We start from the raw sequence: 23,385 nt of genomic DNA, 5'->3' as shown, positions 1-23,385 counted from the left end.
TCCATAAAGGCTTAAAAGCTCATAATATTGCAATACATTTTTTACTTATTAGTATGGTTCGGATAAAGTAGTTGTTTCAGGATAGGCGTCCTTGGTCCCTGCGTTTTGTTTACAAACATTAACTAGTTGTCCGTGTCTCTGAGCCAGTTCACTGATGTTCTAACTAGAGATTGGGGAGTGGTCTTCCGAGCAGGTAGAGTATTAGCTAGTGCAATGATGTCAAAGCAAGCGCATTTTTCTGAACGTGACGTCGTGCGCAGGCATTACGCGCTAAGTATGCTAGGGGTAATAAGTAGCCTATTGGATTAAGAAAACAGTTGTGCACAAACTTCAAACGGAACGTGAAATTTTATGTCGTTATTTTCATATGGCTTCTTTCTGTTCGTTATTTTCTATGTTGTCTGTAAAACAAAAGTACTAACATCTATTTCTTAGCCTAATATTGCAGTTGTGTTTTAAACGTTAATAACATAATAAAGAGTAAAGAAGAAATATTCACACAAATTCTACAATAACTACAACTATACTGTACTAAGTGAATTAAACACATAGTTCATAAAGAAAGTATTATCCCAAAGAAAGACACTGAATATAACATGATAAATTGAAATTGACACTGATGGTATCTTTAGACTTATAAAAGTAATCAAAACAATATTATAGTACAAAGCAAAGTTGTCTAGGTGTATGTTTTAATTGTAACTAATATTACATAATGAAACTCTTATCGCATTATGCTTTCAGGTGATATTGGTGCGCAACTTCCTGTTATCAGAATATTAAATTATCTCCAAATCTGCTGAAGCTATAGAGCTGACGTTTTGCCAACACATAGGGACATATCTTTTGTTTGTGATGTAACAGTATTTGCTTTTTTAATTCATTTCCTTACAAACATTTTCCATGCGAATATTTTCAAACATTTTAATACACTATCTCCAGTAATACGTATTTACCATATATTAGATTTACGGAAACATTGTTTCAGTAGCTGTAAGGCTACTAAAGAAATATCTGAAAATTTTACTTTTCTATAAAAAAAAAAAAGTTGAGAAAATATTATTTTTGAATAAAAAAACAAACTTGTGAAAAATGAGCATTACAATGAAAACTTACATTCTTATAATGCACTTATACTTCTCAGACAAATCTAAAAATTAACATGGATACAGTTGTAATTAGTTCTCTTCCCTTTATCCATTGAATCAGTGCTGGCCATCCCTGTATATAGCTCGACCAAGCAGCATATACCACCTCTTTCGTCTGTCTCTTTCCTTTCCGCTGTAAAGCGTTCAGGCTCTCCTGGGCTCTAAAGCGCGCGCTTGCACTGAGCTGTGGAAGGGGGTAGTGTTCTGAAGCAAGTCAAGGCCCTATTCTATACAACTACTTTATCCGAATCTTATTTATTAGGTATAAGCTTGAATTACACATGTGATGACATCTTTTCTTCTCATAGTAGAGTCCGTATCCGGCGATGGAGGCGTAGGTTTGAGCGTCGTGCCACTGGCGGCGCTCTTGACAGGAGCGGTCCTCACCCTGGGGATCGCAGTCCTCCTAGTCGCCGTGCTGGCGGTCAGAAGACGCAGAGACCCCCACCACCATCACCACCACCACGGGGCTCCTCACCAGATGGAGCTGGAAGCTGTGAAACAGCAGAAAGTCCCGCCGCCTGGGGGTCTCCAGCCCGCATCCAGACAAAACTCCATGCTGGAGATCAACCACGGAGAGCACCGGTACGTCGTATCTTACACGCTCAAGTCAGCAGCAGACTGCGGTCAGCAACAGCAGCAGCCCCAGCAGCAGCCGTCGGAAAGACAGCCCGATATCCTCAACACTCCGCGAGGTAAGTTTGCTTGGCTTCCAACTCAAAGAAGCGAAGCGGTCCGACCTGGGAAGTGGAGCTGAGAGTTTTCTTGTTCCATAGCAGTCTGTGGTAATTACCAGGGACTCGGAACCGGTCCGAAATTGTATATAAAATATGTTTCATCTTGCGTACAGGGACAGTAAAAGTATTGTCTACTAGTTTGACAATATACCGCAGGGAATAATTACACGTTTATGCTTTCAAACGCTTCCGCCGCATATAGTCCATATTACAGATCGTCCGTATGACAAAACCTCCATAGGGTCAAAATGTCCATATTGTCAAAATGTTCATACAGTGAAAATGTCCATGCCCTAAATGTCCATACGACAGAAAGCCCATGTGATAAAACATTCGTAAGGTGAAAATGTCCATAGTGTCAAACGTCCATAATGTCCAAGTGCGAAGAAAAATTCTGCTTCAATAGAACACAATAAATTTTATTCTATAACTCATACAAATAAGTTATTAATCATCGGGTACCGGAGCCCTACTTTTAAGATGGTAACCAATACTTTTAAGGTAGCTATATGAGAATTTCTCCATTTTCTTTGTACCTGTTGTAGTTTCTCACAATCTGAAGAATTTGTCTTTGATTCGTCAAATATGTTTTATTCACCGGCTCTTTAATTTGTATATTCCCCCTCTTTCTTGCAATATTTGTCTCCAAATTTAATTTCCTTCGTTCTTTATACACTGTATAAATCACCAAATGGATGGATGAAGTACAACCAACGCTCTTCCTCTTAACTTAACACGGTTCAAGATGCACTTTACTTCTACAGAGTGATTTATATAGAACTGACATATTTCTTTCATTAATTGTTTCAAAACGAATTGTGCTAGCGACAACTTATTATATCTAAAATGTAGAGGAACTTTGGGAGATTATTTACCTCTATAGAAAATGTTGAAAATGTCCTCCATCCTGCATAAGGCACAACTCAACACGTCGTTCCATGTTACTGGACACTCGTTGGAGGACTCTGTTGTTAGCTTGAATCTCCTGTGTGAATTTGTGCTTCAGATCGTCCAATGTCTGGGGACGTGTGGCGTAAATCCTGTCTTTTAAGTAACCCCATAGAAAGAAGTCCGGCGTTGTCAAATCCGGAGATCTCGGTGGCCACAGGTTCCTGGAAATTATTCGGTCGTCACATAACCGGATAAATGGAACCATGCTTCATCTGTGAACTATGTGATGGACAATATGGCAGGATTTTGCACAATGAACGTCTGAAACCAACGACAATAATTCAATCTTTTATCCTTATCTGGTTCCTGTAGCTGATGAACAACCGTAACCCTATATGGCTTTAGGCTCTCTGACACATTGAGTAGGTGTACCCTGTCTCCTGCGACAAACGTCTTAATGATTTTTTGAGTGACTGCTCCAGTCGTGCTCTTACGTCAACAACAACCGTGGGAAGCCTAGATGAACGATGCTTGTCCATTTCACTCACCAGAGATCCAGTTGTTTCCAATTTGTTTATCAGTCCCAGTATTGTGCTTCTTTTGGGAGGATTGCGAACACCAAATTTTCTCTGGTATGTCCTTTGAGTAGCTGTAATTGAATTCGTAATCCAGTATTGCTTCACAAGGAAGAGTCGTTGATTTAATGCGTACTGCATTTTCACGTTGACACAAAATATCGAAAACAGCTGCCAACAATAGAAATAAAACATAAACATCTGCGCATTTAGTGACAAGGAATCGAAACTCCAGAACATTCTGCTTAATTTGGTGCTGAAATTGGGTCATTGAATGAATTTCCAACGGAATAATTAAAGAAAGAAATGTGTCAGTACTACATAAATCACTCTGTATAACTGCTTCATCGGCACTATGTAAATGCTTATCTGTGCCATCCCGCAAAACCCGAATGTTATGCAGATTGCTGTTAGTTATCATTGCAGCATTACAAATTTTCTTTCCCTGCATCGCCAATATATTTTTGTCCTATCTCTATTAAAGTCATGACGTTGGTACAGGTATCCACGAAAAGAAAGAAGTGGCTTACCCTCCTGTGATGGCACTAACTGAGGATTTCGTTCCATCTTCAGAAATTTCAGTTCTGGTTAGTATTGTACTTCAAAATTTTTTACATAGATTACTATAACTACCTTGAACAGTTGATATAGTGTACATTATAGAGCTATGGACATTATGACTCTGGACATCAGAGTGAAGTGGACATTATAGAACTATGGACATTTTGACTCTGGACGATTTAACATGGACAATTTTCAACGTGGACATTATTCCATGGACATTTTGACGTATGGACATTATAATCCTGGATGTTATAACTGGTAACCCTTTCAAACAGAACGTAAAATACCCAGGGGTAAAACTCCGGGTGCAGGTACATTCTGTTCTATCCTCTTAGGTCTATATTGTATTGTAAAGTGTTACATTATTTTACATTCTGTTCTATTATATTGTAGTCTCACTTAAAGTTTTCCATTTCATTCCATTTTATTACAATTCAAACCATTGCATTGACCTTATTCTTCGTTATAGATTACACTCTTTCAATACTTGTATAATCACTGTTGACCTATTAAGTTATTTAAATTAAATACACAACTTCACTATTTTAACATTTAAGTTATAGAGCTATTTACCTGATTGACTAGTTACGGTGTTATATCAGTCATAGTCTGAATGATGGATATGAGACCGAAAGTAGTCAATCAAGTAAAATAACACTATAATTTCAATATTAACAGAGTGAATTTGTTAATAACTTAATAGTTTATCAGTAATTCAGTTTAGTTCTATTTTACAGTAGATCTATTCTATTCTAATTTGTGATATTTCATTCCATTCTATTTTATTTCACTGTGTACTGTTTCATTCTGCTCTGGTTCTATTTAATTCTATTCATTACGTTCTATTCTGTTCTAATCTAATTTATGATATTCAACTTAAATACATTATATTCTAATCAAACCTACTACTTTTTTTCTACTCCAAACTAGTCTGTAGTTATTGTTTCTTTTTTTAATGTAGTTCAGTCTACTCCATTTCATTCCATTCTTGTTATATTATATTTCGTTTTATTCCACTCTATTCTATGCTGCTGTAATCTATTTGATAATATATTTCAATTCATTCATTCATTCATTCACTCAATTTATACCATTTAATTTCTTTCCAATAGTATTCTACTATATTTTAGTACTTTCTCTTCTGTTCTCCACTCCATTTCATTCTAATTTATTCTATTCTATCCGTTCACTTTCAGTATAATTTATGACTTTCTATTTCAGACCATTGTATCTTAATCCATTGTACTTCATTTCATTCCCTTTTTTCAGTATTATGTTGGAATTATTCTACTATCTTCTGATCTCTTTTAAAGTAATTATGACATTCCATTTCAGTTCCTTTTTATATTAATCCAGTCTACTCAATTTCATTCCGTTATAATCATATTCTATTGTTATATTCTCTTTTATTACATCCTATTCTGTTCCCTTTGGTACAGTTCTACGTTCCAGTATTATTCCATTCTGTTCTCTTCTATTATATTTAATTCTAATATTTCAGTACCGATATAATTTATGATATTTCATGTCAGTGTATTACTCTGTTCAAATCGAATCCACTTCATTTCGTTCTATTCTCACAATATTCTATTCTGTTTTCTTTTTATCTGAATACAATCTAAACTATTTCACATAATTTCAGTAAAATGTATTCCCTCCTATTCCACCACATCCAATTCTTATTCTGACAATCTATTCTATGGCTTATCTTATTGCATCCTGTGTTTTTCTATTTCATCACAATCTTTTTATTGGATTTAATTTTTTGTTTCGTTGATGTCTCTTCTAAATCATCCTCTCCTGTTTTAAGGTTACTTATTAGTTATTATTTCGTTTATTTTTTCATCTCTTCTTTTTCATTTCTTCTTCTCTCCTACTGCCTTCATTTCATACTTCTCACCATCCTCTTATATTTTCCTCTTCTGTGCTATGGTACTATGGATATTATTCTAATTCAATAAAATTCATAGAGATATAAATGTCTCGGAAGATAGTTAACCTAATGGTGACGTTGTAATATATAGTTTTGCACAACTATCAAGTACAGAAGAATATTTCTATGTAATAAACTTTGTTAAATGAACGCATAGCTATCATACTGATTTTGTAAGGCATATTCCAATTATAATTGCTCTATCTCAATCTAATAGTCGAGCGCAATACGATTTCATACTTGCCTACTTCTTTTTTCCATTTTATTTGCCACTAATAAAATATTGTCATATGTTGATAAAATTCCTGAAAGGACCAGACATGGGCGCAGTAAAACGAAGTGTTTAAAAAAGATTTTTAATGAAACTGAATGATTTTTGTACCAATGCAATAAAATAATTCCTTGGCGGAGAAACATTTCAATTAATGACACGAATGATTTTCCAATTATAAATTTTCGTGGTGAAAATGTTCAATAGTATTGGGTATTACACAAACGAAATCTCAAATATGGACGGCAAACTGGACTCGGATACTTACTTTTACATTTAATACATTTTCGTTTATTAGAAGTAGCAATAACTGACTTTGTAACGAACAGTTAAATTTTGGATGTTTCGAGAAATTGAACAATAATTCACATGTCAGTTAAGAAATCCCTGTATATTATATAATTTGTTATTTAAAAATGATTTTACTACAATATATTTTTTTATGAATAACCTTCATAGAAAGGTACAGAAAATTGCATCATCTTAAGTAATGCATTTTAATGTCGGATAAATTTATGAATAAGTTATAATTAATTACAAAAACAAAAAGTTTGGATCTCATGTATGGAGATTATTACCATTTAAAAACATTTTCTCTTTCGTTGTTTTCTTAAACTATTTTCACTTTCATTTTAATAATTTAAGATATTTTAAAACCATGTTTAAAGTCTATGGTAATACAAAATTACAACATTTTATACTACATATAATAAAGAGAAGCACCTTAAGATCATTATTCATATTAAAATTATTCCTTCTGTTATAAACTATGAAGAACAAAGAAAATAATGTTACATTTATATTCAAGAAGTTAAATTGGAGTAACATATTACAAAATTAAGAGTTCGCGGGAAAAACGATGAATGTCACAGTTTTCTTAAGGTTGATGTCATTATCTTATTCAATGGATCACTGCAAAATTTAATGTTGTTCTTATGAAAATGGTAAAAAGGAGAATTATCACCACGAATACAGTAATCCTTTCCTTTATTTTCTGTAGAAACAGCACTACATCTTGCAGTTATAGACTCAATTAGATCATTATCTAATCCTTAACAAAAATGTGACATTCATCGTTTTTCCCGCGAAATCTTCAAATTCTTTAATAATGTATTCAAAAATGAATAATAAGTTATGTAAATATTATTCAAAAATCCATAAAAAGAAAATCGCCTTCTCAGCACCAAGCGGTAGCTAGAGTACTTTCACGCAATGGGCAAGTCCAAGAAAATCACCCATCTAATTTCTTTATAGAAGTAAAAATGCTTCATGATTCTTTATGAACTTAAGTAAATGAATTCGACTATAAATTGCACTAAACATAAAAAGCTGAACTTCGCTTGTGTCTGAAAAGTCTTTTTGTTTTTAATGGATACTTAGAAAATCAAAACGTAATTTTCGATATAGGTAAGTTCGTAAGTGTTTTACAAGTATAACATAATTTACTCAAACATCAATATTGCTGTATGAAAATGCTAAATATTTATTCAACGCAGGAACAAATCGACTCAACACATAACTCAAGCATCATTTAAACATTTACATGGGAAACTATTTTGAAACAATTGATCGGACCCCTTCCAGATCCCTACATAGAATATATATTTAAACATTTTATCACAGAATATTCTATTTGAAATAATTCGAGTTAGAGTATATTTTATCATGTTATGTATTTTGTATAAATAGTTGTAGGCTACATTTGATAATGATTTACATGTAACAAAACTTCGATAGATTCCTTATCAGTTTCAGAGTATTTTATACTATACATTTGTCACAAACAAATTACGGTTTAAATTTAAGATATACAATTACTAAAGCCAATGTCTGTAAAATGTAATATATTTCTAATTTTTATCTCCTTGACATCAATAATTTTCCGATAAATAACCTTACCAATACAGTTCGAAACTTCATTGGCTGGCCTAGGCAGATCATCAATATGAAATTGAGATATTTCACTCAAATCAGAAATATTTACACACATTAACAATTAATATTAATTATCTCTCATAAGGTGATTTATAAAAGGAGTGGCATCACTTCACGAAGCTAACGTCTAAAGTTACAAAGAACACACCTTTCATTTGAACATATGTCCGAATCCAAATAGTTACACAGTTATTTCAATTTTGAAAGTATTTCAATATCAAATATGCTTCAGCCCAGGTTTTCAGCCAGTCGCATTTGTCGCATTTTGCTACTCGACTTCTAAAAATGCAACAAACTATGAATGTAAATGTGCAAAAATACGACAACCACATTGGACTTCAGAAACGAAGATGGTAATGGAGAAAATGAAATCACAGATGTGTTTGAACTAATCTGAATTTAAATGAAATTCTAATGGCATGGGCAATGTTCAGAAAGGTATTGAGCAATAGATGTTCAGGAATTGATTCAAAGAGTGATGCAATTCATGTAAGTTACGTGAACAATTTCTTCTAATTGATTTAGGGGAGAGTTGCCGAATTTGGACCGTTGCCTAAATTGGACCGCAGTTGTATTTCCATATATAGAAGTATTTCAAACAGTTCAGATGGTACCACTGCTTGCTGACGCTGCCTAAGGTACTCATCTTGAAGTTCAGTGAGCTGTAACCATCTTAGCGAATAGGATTGCCGTTAATGTGTTTTGGTGTTTTCTCTTACAATTTTTACGCTACGGATCTTAAGCTTCTGTATACAGTGGGAGTAAGTAATAACAATTTCTATACTATACGTTACAAGTATTTTTCATTAGCTACTATCTGCGTGTATTAAAACTAGTTTTTAATTTCATGCGTTTGTTTAGTGTCGTCTGATTGCATAAGTGAACAAGTTTCCTAGGTTGGACCTCTGCGCGTTGCCTGGATTGGACTGGTCCAATTTAGGAAACTGTTAGTATTTTTTTTTTCAACATGAATATAAAGCATTACATTATGGGCAACATTAAGAAAAAGTCATATATTGGGGGATTCTGTGTCTTTATGTTTCCAAGATATCAAAAAGGGGAACCTACCAGAAATGAAATGATACTTTGAAGATGGCGGTAGAGCATAAAGGAATGGTGACTATGGACTCAACGAGTGTGCTCGCGTATATGGAGTGCCATAGACTACAGCAAAGATATATTCTGATTGCAAAAACGCTTTCCAATGAAGTCCTTCGGAAGGCAAGCAACCTTCAATTGAGATATGGAAAAAATTATTGCCGACCACATTCTCTTGTTTGAAGAAAGGTTTTATGGGTTGACAGTCAAAGATATGCATAAGCTTGCTTTTGATGCAGGAAAAGATGATGCTCTCTACACTTTTAACAAGGAAAAAAAAAAATGACCGGAAAGAAGTGCTTCTATGAAGCGAAACTCAAAACTTTCTTTCCGTCACCCAGAAGGAGCATAAATGGTCCGAGCTAAGGGGTTCAATAGGGACAGTGTTATCCAGTTTTCCGACCTGCTGAAAAAAATAACTGTCGATGAGAATGGAATCACAGCAAATATTGTGTTCAGCGTTGACGAATCTGAATTTACAACGGTGCAAAAGAGGCAACAGAAAGTTATAGCTCAGAAAGAGAAACATCAAGTTGGAGCTGTAAGTGGTGAAAGAGGTGTAAACATCACAGTAGTCTGTGTTGTCAATGCGGCAGGGTTCTTTATACTGCCACTGGTAACTTTCAAAAGCAAGAGGAAATTATGTCACCTTTTTATTTTTTATGTCTACTACGTTTCCTTAATCACAGAAGTTTCCTAGCCAATCAGGGACTTTCCAATTCTATGTAACATTTTTGCTTTTTTTTTATGAGTCTTCCTGTAATTTTGACATAGGCTATGTAACCTAGACAAGCAACTAATATAAAACTAATTCAGTGCAAAGAGAACTATTCTGAGTGTAACAATCAGCTTGAATGCAATAAGTTTCTGTAATTACTTTATCTAGTTTTCCTTTAATTTTTCATCCAAGTTCAGAGAATTGTGTAACTTCTTTCACCAACTGTTAATATCTAATACATTTTAACGTAAAATTTGGTGAATTAAAGATATTTATAACAAATACCCTTCTTCTACTTATTTGTTTACTATTACTAATGTATTTTTGCGAGGTCCAAATTGGGACACTATGAGTCCAAATTAGGCAACCGGTTTCCCAATTTGGACCATTTCCATGATTTTGGTTTTACTTTTTTATATTTATTAGGAATTGTGTAATTTAAAATATAACATTATAGGATGAAAGTACATAGAATGTAGAATGTACTAGAACATATATTGATTTAATTTAATCATTATTAAAGACATGGGATTAAAAAACAAAAAATTGGTCCAATATAGGCAACCTTCCCCTATATAATTCCATCGCATACTGTAAATGGTGAGCGAGGATTTAGTTGCATGAATCTTGTGAAAACAGGAATTATAAACCGATTTTAAATAAAAAGAATTAGCATTCTGCTAATAGGAAGTCTTGAAGGGCCTACTAGTAAAGAATTTCAATGTTTAGAGTGTCCATAAAATAACGTATTTTCATGTGATGTAAATTCAGTAGTAAATGATTCTAAACATACTTATTGTATAATGATTTACTTACATAAGTATATCTAAAGTGTGATAAGATGGATTGAAAAAAATAAAACTCCAAGAAGCAAATTACATAACTTTTTGTTCCTGCATACTTTATTAATTTGATCTTTTTGCACAATTATTTATAATATTACACAAGCAATTCGCAATTTGCACAAATATAATTTTTCATTTGTGTATTATTGCGACCATTATTTATTTTCTACCTTAAACCCTGATTCAGCTCCATGCAACCATTCGAGGACATCATTTGTGGGGTGAACCATCATCCTGCATAAACTATCAGCTATGCTTCAGCTCCTTTCCGAATACGTAACGTCATGATATGTTGTCTCCAGAGTGTCTGATAAGTCACTCCCTATTTTTACATGATTGTAACTTCTTTATTTGCAGAAAGATTCTATTGAAAGCAATGCTAATACTGTTCGTTTACTGATGTTTTAGTCAATGGGAAGGGGTAGTAACTGTATAGGTTGCAGCCAGTGAAGCGTATCGGTACACAACACTTAACAAGAAGCCAAGCGGTGTTACAACACGTTATTTGAAGAACTGGCTAGTTATAGTCCGACCATCGGATCTGTGCCCCCGTAAGATATGCGAACTGAACCTTAATTCATTTTCAGCCTCGGAAATTCATTTCTCTCCCTGTATTCCTATTTCTCTCTTTTCTATCCCCCTCTCTTTCTCTCCCCCACTACTCACAATTTTGAGCCTTCTTGCGGGACAGTTTATTTGCACTTGCAGTCCAGTGTTGTCAACTCAACATGAATACTGTAGCACGGAGTGGTGAAAGAAATATTCTTAAGCAAGTAATAGCATTTTGCATAAGTAAATCTGCGTCATTAGACCTACTTAAATTAAATTATGAATAAGTAATAATTAACCTTACATTATTATAAGTAGACTTCGTGGAATTTCCACGATAATTGTAAGGTTTACTACGCACGCGTTATGGACTGTATGAGGAGGAGACGTGCAACGGATGGAGTATGCCTCTGATGTAAACACTGAGCAGTATACTGCGGTTACAATAAAACCTGTATCCTGCATTCAAGAAATATAATGGATGCTCATTGAAGTAGTATATATCTAAACATGTAAATACACAATTATTTTGTAGTGAGATATATTAACTTGTAAAATTTAATGTAATATACTCACATCATCCTTGAATATGTGTATTGCAGTGAAGAGTTACGTACATTTTTAGACTGCAAAGTGAACCTCCTCCGATGGTCACTCAAAAAGTTTTATATTGGGAAAATATACGTTCAACATCAAACGATGTAATAGGCGCATATTTGAAAAACGGAAAGTCACTACCTTTTAGTACACCAACTTAAAACGTCTTGTCGTGACCTGATAGTACATCATTTATAATACGAAGTTGTGAATAGGCAGAATTTTTAGCAATAATGTTTCTCAACTTACATTTCACTTTTTCTGAAATTAGTGAGTTGTTATTTTGGATAACGGTTTGTGATACTTTATACACTATATTAAGGGCTTCTGAGAGTTGTAGTTTAGACGATTCTAACAGGATGATGCTTTTGGACACGGTTTTAAAATTAGAATCAATGAGCAGAATATCTTCCAATAGCTGTTCAGAAGGCAATGATTTTACAGCTGCAACAGCGGAACTGTCTGTGCTATCAATGCATAAATTACCTCCATTATTTTGCCGTAATATTCTGCATAATAATTGACAGCATCTAACCACGTTCCCCAACGGGTCAAAACTGGTTTGCGGGGGTAAGGGTATTCCAGGGGCAATTGTTTGTAACAGCAACACTCTCATTGTAGTATGTTTGATTGAATTCTTGTCTGCACTGAACAAATGTTAAGCTTTGACTATTCCAACCACAGTAATGCAAAAACAAGTTCTTACATAGGTATACATTAGCTGTAGCTGCTCTATCTATTTGGACCGGTCCATCTCTAAACCAGAACTGCTTATACTACGAGACCGGGAGGTCTCTCACCTCCTCTATACTACCGTACATCGGCAACCTGATTGCATGCTGCGTGTGGCAATTCAACGAAGTATAATTATAAGCAATATTCAAGAGACATGACACTGTTTGACGGAAGTTTGGCATCGTCCCTATTCGGCAAGGTTTGTGGTCTGCTGTTTGACGTAGTGGGAGAGAAACGGGTGGAATGGGGTGAGTAGAGGCGTTAACTTTTCCAAGAACGACGACAGCGCTGAAGGGGCATAGATCCGATGGTCCGACAATAGTTGTTTACTTGCGAGTTGAAATTAGATTTCGTATAGGAATTAAAGTGTACACCAGTTATCATGTGGCGTCCTTGGAAGTATGTGTCTTTAAATATTGACTATTGGTGATGAAAATGAACGTTGTGTGTCACCAATTGGACACGGTAAACCCATATATACACAGTCAGCTAAAATCATTAAAGACGTAGGCTATATAAATATTTTAAGGAAGGAGAAAGACAATGTCATCACCTACTTAGAAAACCATACCTCCGAGAGGATCATCGTGGTTAGTGACTCTATAATATGTGAATTCGTACAATATTCAGAACTTGTTCTGCTGCGAACAGCGCTAAGAATTTTGTCTGCAGTAGGGAAGATTTGATTTGGAAAAATTCATTCACTTCCTTGGAATTAGGTGACTACTAAATTAATCCGTAGCGTTACAGATTGATCGTTGGTTCCAAGCCTTCGTGGGAGGAAGAAATTCTGGTCAGTGTATGGGACCAGTTCCGGGAATCAGATATAATGGCAGGGGGAATCACCGTGCTAACTACACCTTAATCCCGTACTGGTTGGATGATCGTTCAGCTCTAATAAGGCCTGTGGAAGCAATGTCAGCAATCGTCTGGTCGGCTTTGTCCCTCTTTGCGTTATCGCGTACATTTTTATTATTATTATTATTATTATTATTATTATTATTATTATTATTATTATTATTATTATTATTATTATGATTATTTATTTTACATAAATGTAACCAGTTATTCTGTTTGCGAGAGTAAGAAATAAATTGCCTCACCTACTAGGGAGCTTGTTTTCCGAAATTCTGTAGTAATATTACGTAATGAAATACTGTATACATTCTACTGACGTGTAAATACATTTAACGATATATACTTTTTGTTGAGGCATTTTACATTATTTCATATCTTACCTTGTGAAATTAATTTTAATTGTAAAGTTTCAAGCCCCGTTAAACCATTTCATAACTTTTCTCTTTACTCCAACTAAAAATATCAAATTATTTATTCTATAATTTAGTGTAGACCTAAGTCGCTAACTATGTATCAGACAAATTAAATAAAATATTTTGTTTTAATTCCTAATTATTTTCATGAGTTAATTGCTATACAGAGTGGTTTAGAGCTTTTTTTATAGTGTTATATATTTTCTATAATGTTGTAGAACGTTAAAGTTACGATGAGATACGTCACGAAAAAAAAAAATTACGAACTGAGTAAAGTATTAAAAATCTAACTTCTATCTTTTTATGAAACAGAAAAACTCACTTGCAAAAGAGTTTAAATGGAATATGTGACACAGTTATGAAAATGTCTGTTTTTGTTTTAGCAACGGATACTATGATGGCAGAAGTACCTCTCCAGAGGCCGGAAGTTTTGTTTCCAGCAACCAGAGATGGGCTGATGGATCCCAGCAGACGGCTCTCTGGTGTACCGGCTACGTTTGTAAGTATTCTAGAACAGTCATAACATATATTTATAATTGTGCATTGAAAGTAATTACCTGGGAAACACATCAAGTAAATAATATAGTGAAAAGAACGTAATACATTCAAACGAGAGAGGAAGCAACGGTCCCTTACGATCGACGTACGTTTTATTCAATTGCGAATGCATTTTTGTAAAAACAGAATTTCGAAGATCGACTATTAATACCATAAGTATTATTAGTGCTAAGAGCGTTATTATGATTTTAACGATTACTACTGCCTTTCCAATTATTATCAGTGTAATGTTTTCTATACTACAGATAGATATGTTTTACAAATAGACTATTTACTAAAATTAAAACTACTTATGTAACTACTAAAATTATTACTATTAATGCTATTACTACTACTACTACTGCTGCTGCTGCTGCTACTAGATTCTCGTAATCCTACTTCATCACTACAGCTACTCTATTACTAGACCTATTACACACTATTACTACTCCTACAGCTACTCGCACTACTATTACTACTTCCACTATTTCTAAATCATACTACTGTTAATACCACTACACCTACTGTTACTACTCTTACTGCCATTCCTACTGCTACTGGTACTCCTACTCTTACAACTACTAATAGTTCTATAACCACTCCTACTGGTACTCCTGCCGTACTCCTATTCCTACTACAACTGCTACTAGTACTACTGCTTCTATTCTTACTCCTAATACAATACTCATGCTGCTAATCCTACTCCTACTTATTACTGCTCCTATTACTCCTACTCCTTCTATTCTTACTCCTAATACTATACTCATGCTGCTAATCCTGCTCCTATTACTCCTACTCCTTCCATTCTTAATCCTAATATTATACTCATGCTACTAATCCTACTCCTATTACTCCTACTCCTTCCATTCTTACTCCTAATACTATACTTATGCTGCTAATCCTACTCCTATTACTCCTACTCTTTCCATTCTTACTCCTAATACTAAACTCATGCTGCTAATCCTACTCCTATTACTCCTACTCCTTCCATTCTTACTCCTAATACTATACTCATGCTGCTAATCCTACTCCTATTACTCCTACTCCTTCCATTCTTACTCCTAATAATATACTCATGCTGCTAATCCTACTCCTACTTATTACTGCTCCTATTATTCCTACTCCTTCCATTCTTACTCCTAATACTATACTCATGCTGCTAATCCTGATCCTATTACTCCTACTCCTTCCATTCTTACTCCTAATACTATACTCATGCTGCTAATCCTACTCCTATTACTCCTACTCCTTCCATTCTTACTCCTAATACTATACTCATGCTGCTAATCCTACTCCTACTTATTACTGCTCCTATTATTCCTACTCCTTCCATTCTTACTCCTAATACTATACTCATGCTGCTAATCCCACTCCTATTACTCCTACTCCTTCCATTCTTACTCCTAATACTATACTCATGCTGCTAATCCTACTCTTATTACTCCTACTCCTTCCATTCTTACTCCTAATACTATGCTCATGCTGCTAATCCTACTCCTACTTATTACTGCTCCTATTATTCCTACTCCTTCCATTCTTACTTCTAATACTATACTCATGCTGCTAATCCTACTCCTATTACTCCTACTCCTTCCATTCTTACTCCTAATACTATACTCATGCTGCTAATCCTACTCCTACTTATTACTGCTCCTATTATTCCTACTCCTTCCATTCTTACTCCTAATACTATACTCATGCTGCTAATCCTACTCCTATTACTCCTACTCCTTCCATTCGTACTCCTAATACTATACTCATGCTGCTAATCCTGCTCCTATTACTCCTACTCCTTCTATTCTTACTCCTAATACTATACTCATGCTGCTAATCCTGCTCCTATTACTCCTACTCCTTCTATTCTTACTCCTAATGCTATACTCATGCTGCTAATCCTACTCCTACTTATTACTGCTCCTATTAATCCTACTCCTTCCATTCTTACTTCTAATACTACACTCATGCTGCTATTCCTACTCCTACTTATTACTGCTCCTATTACTCCTACTCCTTCCATTCTTACTCCTAATACTATACTCATGCTCTTAATCCTGCTCCTATTACTCCTACTCCTTCTATTCTTACTGCTAATACTACACTCATGCTGCTAATCCTGCTCCTATTACTCCTACTCCTACTTATTACTGCTCCTATTACTCCTACTCCTTCCATTCTTACTCCTAATACTACTCTCATGCTGTTAATCCTGCTCCTATTACTCCTACTCCTTTTATTATTACTCCTAATACTACACTCATGCTGCTAATCCTGCTCCTATTACTCCTACGCCTTCTATTCTTACTCCTAATGCTATACTCATGCTGCTAATCCTACTCCTACTTATTACTGCTCCTATTACTCCTACTCCTTCCATTCTTACTCCTAATACTACTCTCATGCTGCTAATCCTACTCCTACTTATTACTGCTCCTATTACTCCTACTCCTTCTATTCTTACTCCTATTACTATACTCATGCTCCTAATCCTGATCCTACTGTTACTGCTCCTATTACTCCTACTCCTTCTATTCTTACTCCTAATACTATACTCATGCTCCTAATCCTGTTCCTATTACTCCTACTCCTTCCATTCTTACTCCTAATACTACTCTCATGCTGCTAATCCTACTCCTACTTATTACTGCTCCTATTACTCCTACTCCTGCTATTCTTACTCCTAATACTATACTCATGCTCCTAATCCTGTTCCTATTACTCCTACTCCTTCCATTCTTACTTCTAATACTATACTCATGCTGCTAATCCTGCTCCTATTACTCCTAATCCTTTTAGCCTTACTCCTAATACTATACTCATGCTGCTAATCCTGCTCCTATTGCTGCTACAAATGCTGCGACTCCTACTACTACAGTACAGCTACTACTGCAAATGTCATAACTTGTATTACTCCTAGTTCTACTACTATCAGTAGGACTATTACTACTCGAGCTATAGCTACTACTGCTGTCACTACTAGCATTATTCCTAGTCCCATCACTACCAGTAATATACCGTTTTGTTCTTAAATTAATGGAATTTATTCACATATAAACCAATTTCAAAACATTCAGTTATGTTCAGCACATTTTTGGATAGCCCATTTGCTGTCGCCTAGCTATTCGATTAACACTGCATGCTCCTTAATCTGAATTTTTTTGTAATTTTCTGAACTTCTTGTAAATCCATGTGAACATTGTTTACGGAGATTAGTCTAGCACAACGTGCTTCATCTGCTACGTAACAGGTCTCTTCGCATTGTTACAAGTTCCCACAAAGACAAAAAATTCCAAGGTTCATACCTCAATTCAGTCAGTGTACACTGTCGTTCAAAGATATCTGACCTAGGATTTTTCATATTCATATTCATTTATTGCATCCAACTGATCACATAAATGATATGGGCCGTGTCAAAAGTAACACATAAAAGTTACAGCATAATTAAATACAACATAGTACATTAACTAAAATACAACATACAAAATTTCACATTAATTAAGCCTATAACTAATTTCAACATTAACAAATAACAACGATAAGAACAGATATAACACTTTACAAGACAAATTACATTTCGTTTAGTAGTCTGTAGTCAATTTCGACCAACGTGTTATTCATGAGAAGACATTCCTTCACGAAGTTAGGATCTGGAAAGGAGGAAGTAAAATTTTATATTCAGTTATGGCAATTTTCAATAAGATTTTATGATCGTGTAAGCGAACTTTCTAACCACATGATAAGTCAGAACCAAAAATATAATAAATTGACAAACATTGAAATAGTTTTCCTAGTTCTCAATAGGTGACACCATTATTAGGGAGATATAAAAAAGAGTCGGGAAAATTGATATAGATTAAGCATTAAATTATTCTCATAACTGACAATATCAGTGGTTTCCAGCAAAACCTAGTGTTGTTTTACAATGAGTATAGTGATATGAAAAATTGAATTTTATAATGCGGGTATATATATATGTGCTATTGGCAACACTGACTATTATCTTCGCCATCTATTCGTAGAAGTAATAACCAAAGAAGCCACACTTACCCAACAGATTATCGAACACTATCGATTAGTACGGTCAGATATATTTGAACGTCTGTGTACTACTTTCTGTGACAGAAGAATTAAATACTATAACAGGAACATATGAGTGTATAATGTAAGGGTCCGTACACGTTGGAGCAACGATAAACGATAAAAGAAACGACCTAGCGACGCTTTGGTATTATCAAAGAATTAAGTGTTCATATCGGAGCAACGAGGACGCGGGAAGCGAACATTTTGATTTATCAGTAGAAGATATTCTATACATCCACTTAACGAAAGAAGGCATATAGAAAATATCAGCTGTTAGATTCAAGGATAATATAACTTAAACACCTACAAAATTGAACCCGTTTTCTCATTCCAAAGCTAGTATAAATTCATTGTGATGTCATTGGTTCTTGCATAACGTATCACGGATAAATACTCAACTGATCAATTTGTCAATATTCATGATAATTAATTTAATATGCCGAAGTAATAATAAGTCGATAAATATTCGGATATATTGATAATCACCGGTCATTATACAGATTAATATTATCTTAATCAGAGATCATATGTATAACAAGAGCGAAGAAAATGTAATTTTTATTTGTCGTCGCTTTTATCGTGTATCTTCGCTTTTATCGTTACTCCAATATGCACACCTCAATAACAATGCATGCTTTAATTCTCTCTGATATAGCATCGCTGCTTTTATCGTTTATCGTCGTTTCAACGTGTACGTACCCTAATACAGATGTGAGAGGAGACAAAATCATAATTAGAGAGCGGAATTTTGGAACCTAAAAAGTGGCATTTTAGGCGCCTAAATAGGCTCTTAAACTCCTTTATTTAGGCTCTACAAAATAAAAAAATTGTTTTTTTTTTTTTTTTTTTTTTTTTTTTGTTAAAGATTGTCACTAATATGAGTTTTTTTCATTCACCAATCACATTTCCATAGTTTGCTTCGCAGTAAATTGTCAGCACCTATTGTGGCTATTGTGTCGCTCACTGCTGTACTTACAAATGGTGAGAAAAAAGGAAGAGATTGTTTCTGTCTTGGAATGTAAGAGAATGCTTATTCGGGTACAACCCAGCGAGTTTGTGTGAAATTGCTGACAGACAGAGGAAGGTAGGTCTATAATAATAATAATAATAATAATAATAATAATAATAATAATAATAATAATAATAATAATAATAATAAAGGTAAAGGTAAAGGTATTCCCGTAACATGCCATGAAGGCACTTCGGGGGGCATGGAGGTAGAGCCCCATGCTTTCCATGACCTCGACACTAGAATGAGGTGGTGTGGTCGGCACCACGCTCTGACCGCCTTTTACCCCCCGGGAAAGATCCGGTACTCAATTTTATAGGAGGCTGAGTGAACCTCGGGGCCGTTCATAATAATAATAATAATAATAATAATAATAATAATAATAATAATAATAATAATAATAATAATAATAATAATAATAAAGGTAAAGGTAAAGGTAAAGGTATTCCCGTAACATGCCATGAAGGCACTTCGGGGGGCATGGAGGTAGAGCCCCATGCTTTCCATGACCTCGACACTAGAATGAGGTGGTGTGGTCGGCACCACGCTCTGACCGCCTTTTACCCCCCGGGAAAGATCCGGTACTCAATTTTATAGGAGGCTGAGTGAACCTCGGGGCCGTTCATAATAATAATAATAATAATAATAATAATAATAATAATAATAATAATAATAATAATAATAATAAAGGTAAAGGTAAAGGTAAAGGTATTCCCGTAACATGCCATGAAGGCACTTCGGGGGGCATGGAGGTAGAGCCCCATGCTTTCCATGACCTCGACACTAGAATGAGGTGGTGTGGTCGGCACCACGCTCTGACCGCCTTTTACCCCCCGGGAAAGATCCGGTACTCAATTTTATAGGAGGCTGAGTGAACCTCGGGGCCGTTCATAATAATAATAATAATAATAATAATAATAATAATAATAATAATAATAATAATAATAATAATAATAAAGGTAAAGGTAAAGGTATTCCCATAACATGCCATGAAGGCACTTCGGGGGGCATGGAGGTAGAGCCCCATGCTTTCCATGACCTCGACACTAGAATGAGGTGGTGTGGTCGGCACCACGCTCTGACCGCCTTTTACCCCCCGGGAAAGATCCGGTACTCAATTTTATAGGAGGCTGAGTGAACCTCGGGGCCGTTCATAATAATAATAATAATAATAATAATAATAATAATAATAATAATAATAATAATAAAGGTAAAGGTAAAGATATTCCCGTAACATGCCATGAAGGCACTTCGGGGGGCATGGAGGTAGAGCCCCATGCTTTCCATGACCTCGACACTAGAATGAGGTGGTGTGGTCGGCACCACGCTCTGACCGCCTTTTACCCCCCGGGAAAGATCCGGTACTCAATTTTATAGGAGGCTGAGTGAACCTCGGGGCCGTTCATAATAATAATAATAATAATAATAATAATAATAATAATAATAATAATAATAATAATAATAATAATTTGTCCCACAGGACTTCTTTTACATGCCAGTAAATCTACTGACATGAGCACACTTAAATGCCGTTGACCTGGGCCGGGATTAAACCCGCAATCTTGACCACAAAAGGCCAGCGCTATACCGACTATGCCACCCAGGCCGACTGAAAGTTGTAATTTTTTGGATTGAAAGGTTGTAAGAATGAGAAGGGGTGGCCCGGAGGTACCTCTCTATTGTGTTGTTCACTGCTAGGAAGGAGTAGTTGTTATCAGTCTTGGAATGTGAACGGTACAGGATGTTAAGAAAAACAGTAAACAGTTACGATAAAGATGCAAAAATTAAAAAAACATAAAAATAGGCACTAACGTCGAAATAGGCATTTTTAGGCACTGTAAATCCCCTTTATTTACACCTATATTTCCATAAAAATGTAATTATTAAATCTCTAGCCTGTATGTATCAAGGAAAAAAATAGGTTTTTGCCTAAATTCCGCTCTCTAGTCTTAATACATATTTCTATAAGAAAGTAATATAAATAAACTCTTAAACGAAGTTAAAAAATTGGTTTATGTTCTTTCACAGCAGCTGTCTCCCGGACTGACGTCACCAGATTACCCATCAAGCCCTGCAATATCTCCACATCCACTGCCGCCCTCCAGGAGTAGACTTGGAAACAATGACGAAAAGCTTCCGCCATCTTCCAGTGCGACGAACACGTATACACTGAACGGAACAGTCAGGAAAGAGCACATCATTTCTAATTCCATTCCAGGACCGGAAAGCTGTGTATGAAGAAGATATTAATGTGGGAAAATTCCTAAATTGTTAAATAAGAGATGTGATGTAAAGCATATCTAATATTGGGAACACGAATGGAAAAAAAAAAAAAAAAGAATCGATGAGAAACATTTACATAAAGGGCCTACTTTAAATTGTGTAAGATATTCAAATTTTATATTTAAAAAAGAAAATAACCCGAATTTATAAAATTTCTTGTTCCCCGGACAATCGAATTTAAATATAAGCAGGGGGCCAAACAGAGTTATATATTGAAAGTGATATACGTTTCAAAATAAAATTTGACACTGATAAAATGGATATGAAAGAACAGAGGTGCGTTGACGAAACAAAAGTTGGTTTTAATTGCTACGAACCTTAATGTGACCTATGTGTGTCAATTATGAGAATGTTTTGTGTAACTCAAAACTGCTACAGTGGCGCTATCTGTGGACAAATATACGAAGCTTATTGGTAAGTGATGATGTGACATACAAACCGACGCGCGTCCAAGTTCAATGTACGCTGTGTAACAATTAAGAAAATAAAATTCATAAAAATGGCGTTATTTGTATACTACTTGTATTCACAACCTGATTTATTGTCCTAAAACATCAGTACTTATGAGACAATACATAATTTATACGATTCTATCGTAATCGGACTTTTTCTCATATATTATTATCCCACTATCTGAATCGATTTCTCTGTAAAAAAAACACTTACGCCACATTTTAGGCAGCCGTTCTATTTAATGCGTCAAGCTTACTTCAGAACGTACTTAAAACAATAGTGTAATTTTTATAGCGCAGTTTATTTAAGGAAAGCATGACAATTGTACGATTGCAATTATAGTAAATTGAAACAAAAGAATAGTGTGCTAAAACTATTAAATTGAACATACTGAGCATACTAAATTTAGGATATTTAATATCCAAAAATTCTACGCAGTAAGTTGTTACAATCCTGATGATTTATATAAACTTATTTTTGTTTTAAAAAATTTATTCCATAAGATATCACATATTATTCTTCTCCAATCTTCACCTTCCTTTCGCTAGTCTTCTCTTAATTTTTGTTTCAAACCGACCACATTTTATAATTTTTATTCCTACTCCAGATATTCAAATTGCTGACGGTTTTTTATATGTAGATTCATTTTTAGGTCTGACAACTATTTTTTCTAGATACATAGCATAGGCCTACATACATGGTTCTAAGTTTTACAAGCCTTCGATGTAATCACCAGTGTTGCGTACAACGTGTTCCCAGCGATGCGGAAGCCATTGGATACCAAATAAACACAAAACTTTCTCACACAGCTTATGCAGATTGGGAAAGCGTCCCTTTGGGTATCCGTCATAAAACTGCATAAGACTCGACCTTGAATCATATTTCGCTCGCATCTCTCAATCACATTCCAGGTCAATCAATTCACACTATAATGAAGTGGGGACGTTATCAATAATCAGTTGGAATCAGAACATGTAGCAAAAATACGCAAATCCATTTCCAGGCAATCTAAATCGTGGAACCTTGATGTAAATTCCTCTAATAGACCGGATAGAATACATGCGTATATTTCGAAATTTTCATTGTTCAAAATTCTATGCGCTTAATTAAGGATGGGAAATGATATATTTCACCCTTTTGCATTTGAGGTATCCATAAC

The 23,385-nt window shown here is 34.9% G+C and overlaps 1 protein-coding gene across 1 annotated transcript in view; it reads left to right on the top strand.

Annotated features, from left to right (window-relative positions):
• Positions 1-21,831, top strand: part of LOC138699525 (neural cell adhesion molecule 2-like) — a 1,056,814-nt gene extending 1,034,983 nt beyond the window's left edge. Inside the window, exons 11-13 of the mRNA XM_069825483.1 lie at positions 1,457-1,843; positions 14,251-14,366; positions 21,519-21,831. Of these exons, the coding sequence (XP_069681584.1) occupies positions 1,457-1,843; positions 14,251-14,366; positions 21,519-21,728 (713 nt within the window). The 3' untranslated portion in view covers positions 21,729-21,831. The remainder of the gene's footprint in view (positions 1-1,456; positions 1,844-14,250; positions 14,367-21,518) is intronic.
• Positions 21,832-23,385: the final 1,554 nt, after the last annotated feature.

Source organism: Periplaneta americana, chromosome 5 (genome assembly GCF_040183065.1).
Source record: "Periplaneta americana isolate PAMFEO1 chromosome 5, P.americana_PAMFEO1_priV1, whole genome shotgun sequence".
Lineage (NCBI taxonomy): Eukaryota > Metazoa > Arthropoda > Insecta > Blattodea > Blattidae > Periplaneta > Periplaneta americana.
The sequence above is the reverse complement of the archived record's forward strand: the minus strand, read 5'-3'. Positions and strand labels throughout refer to the sequence as shown.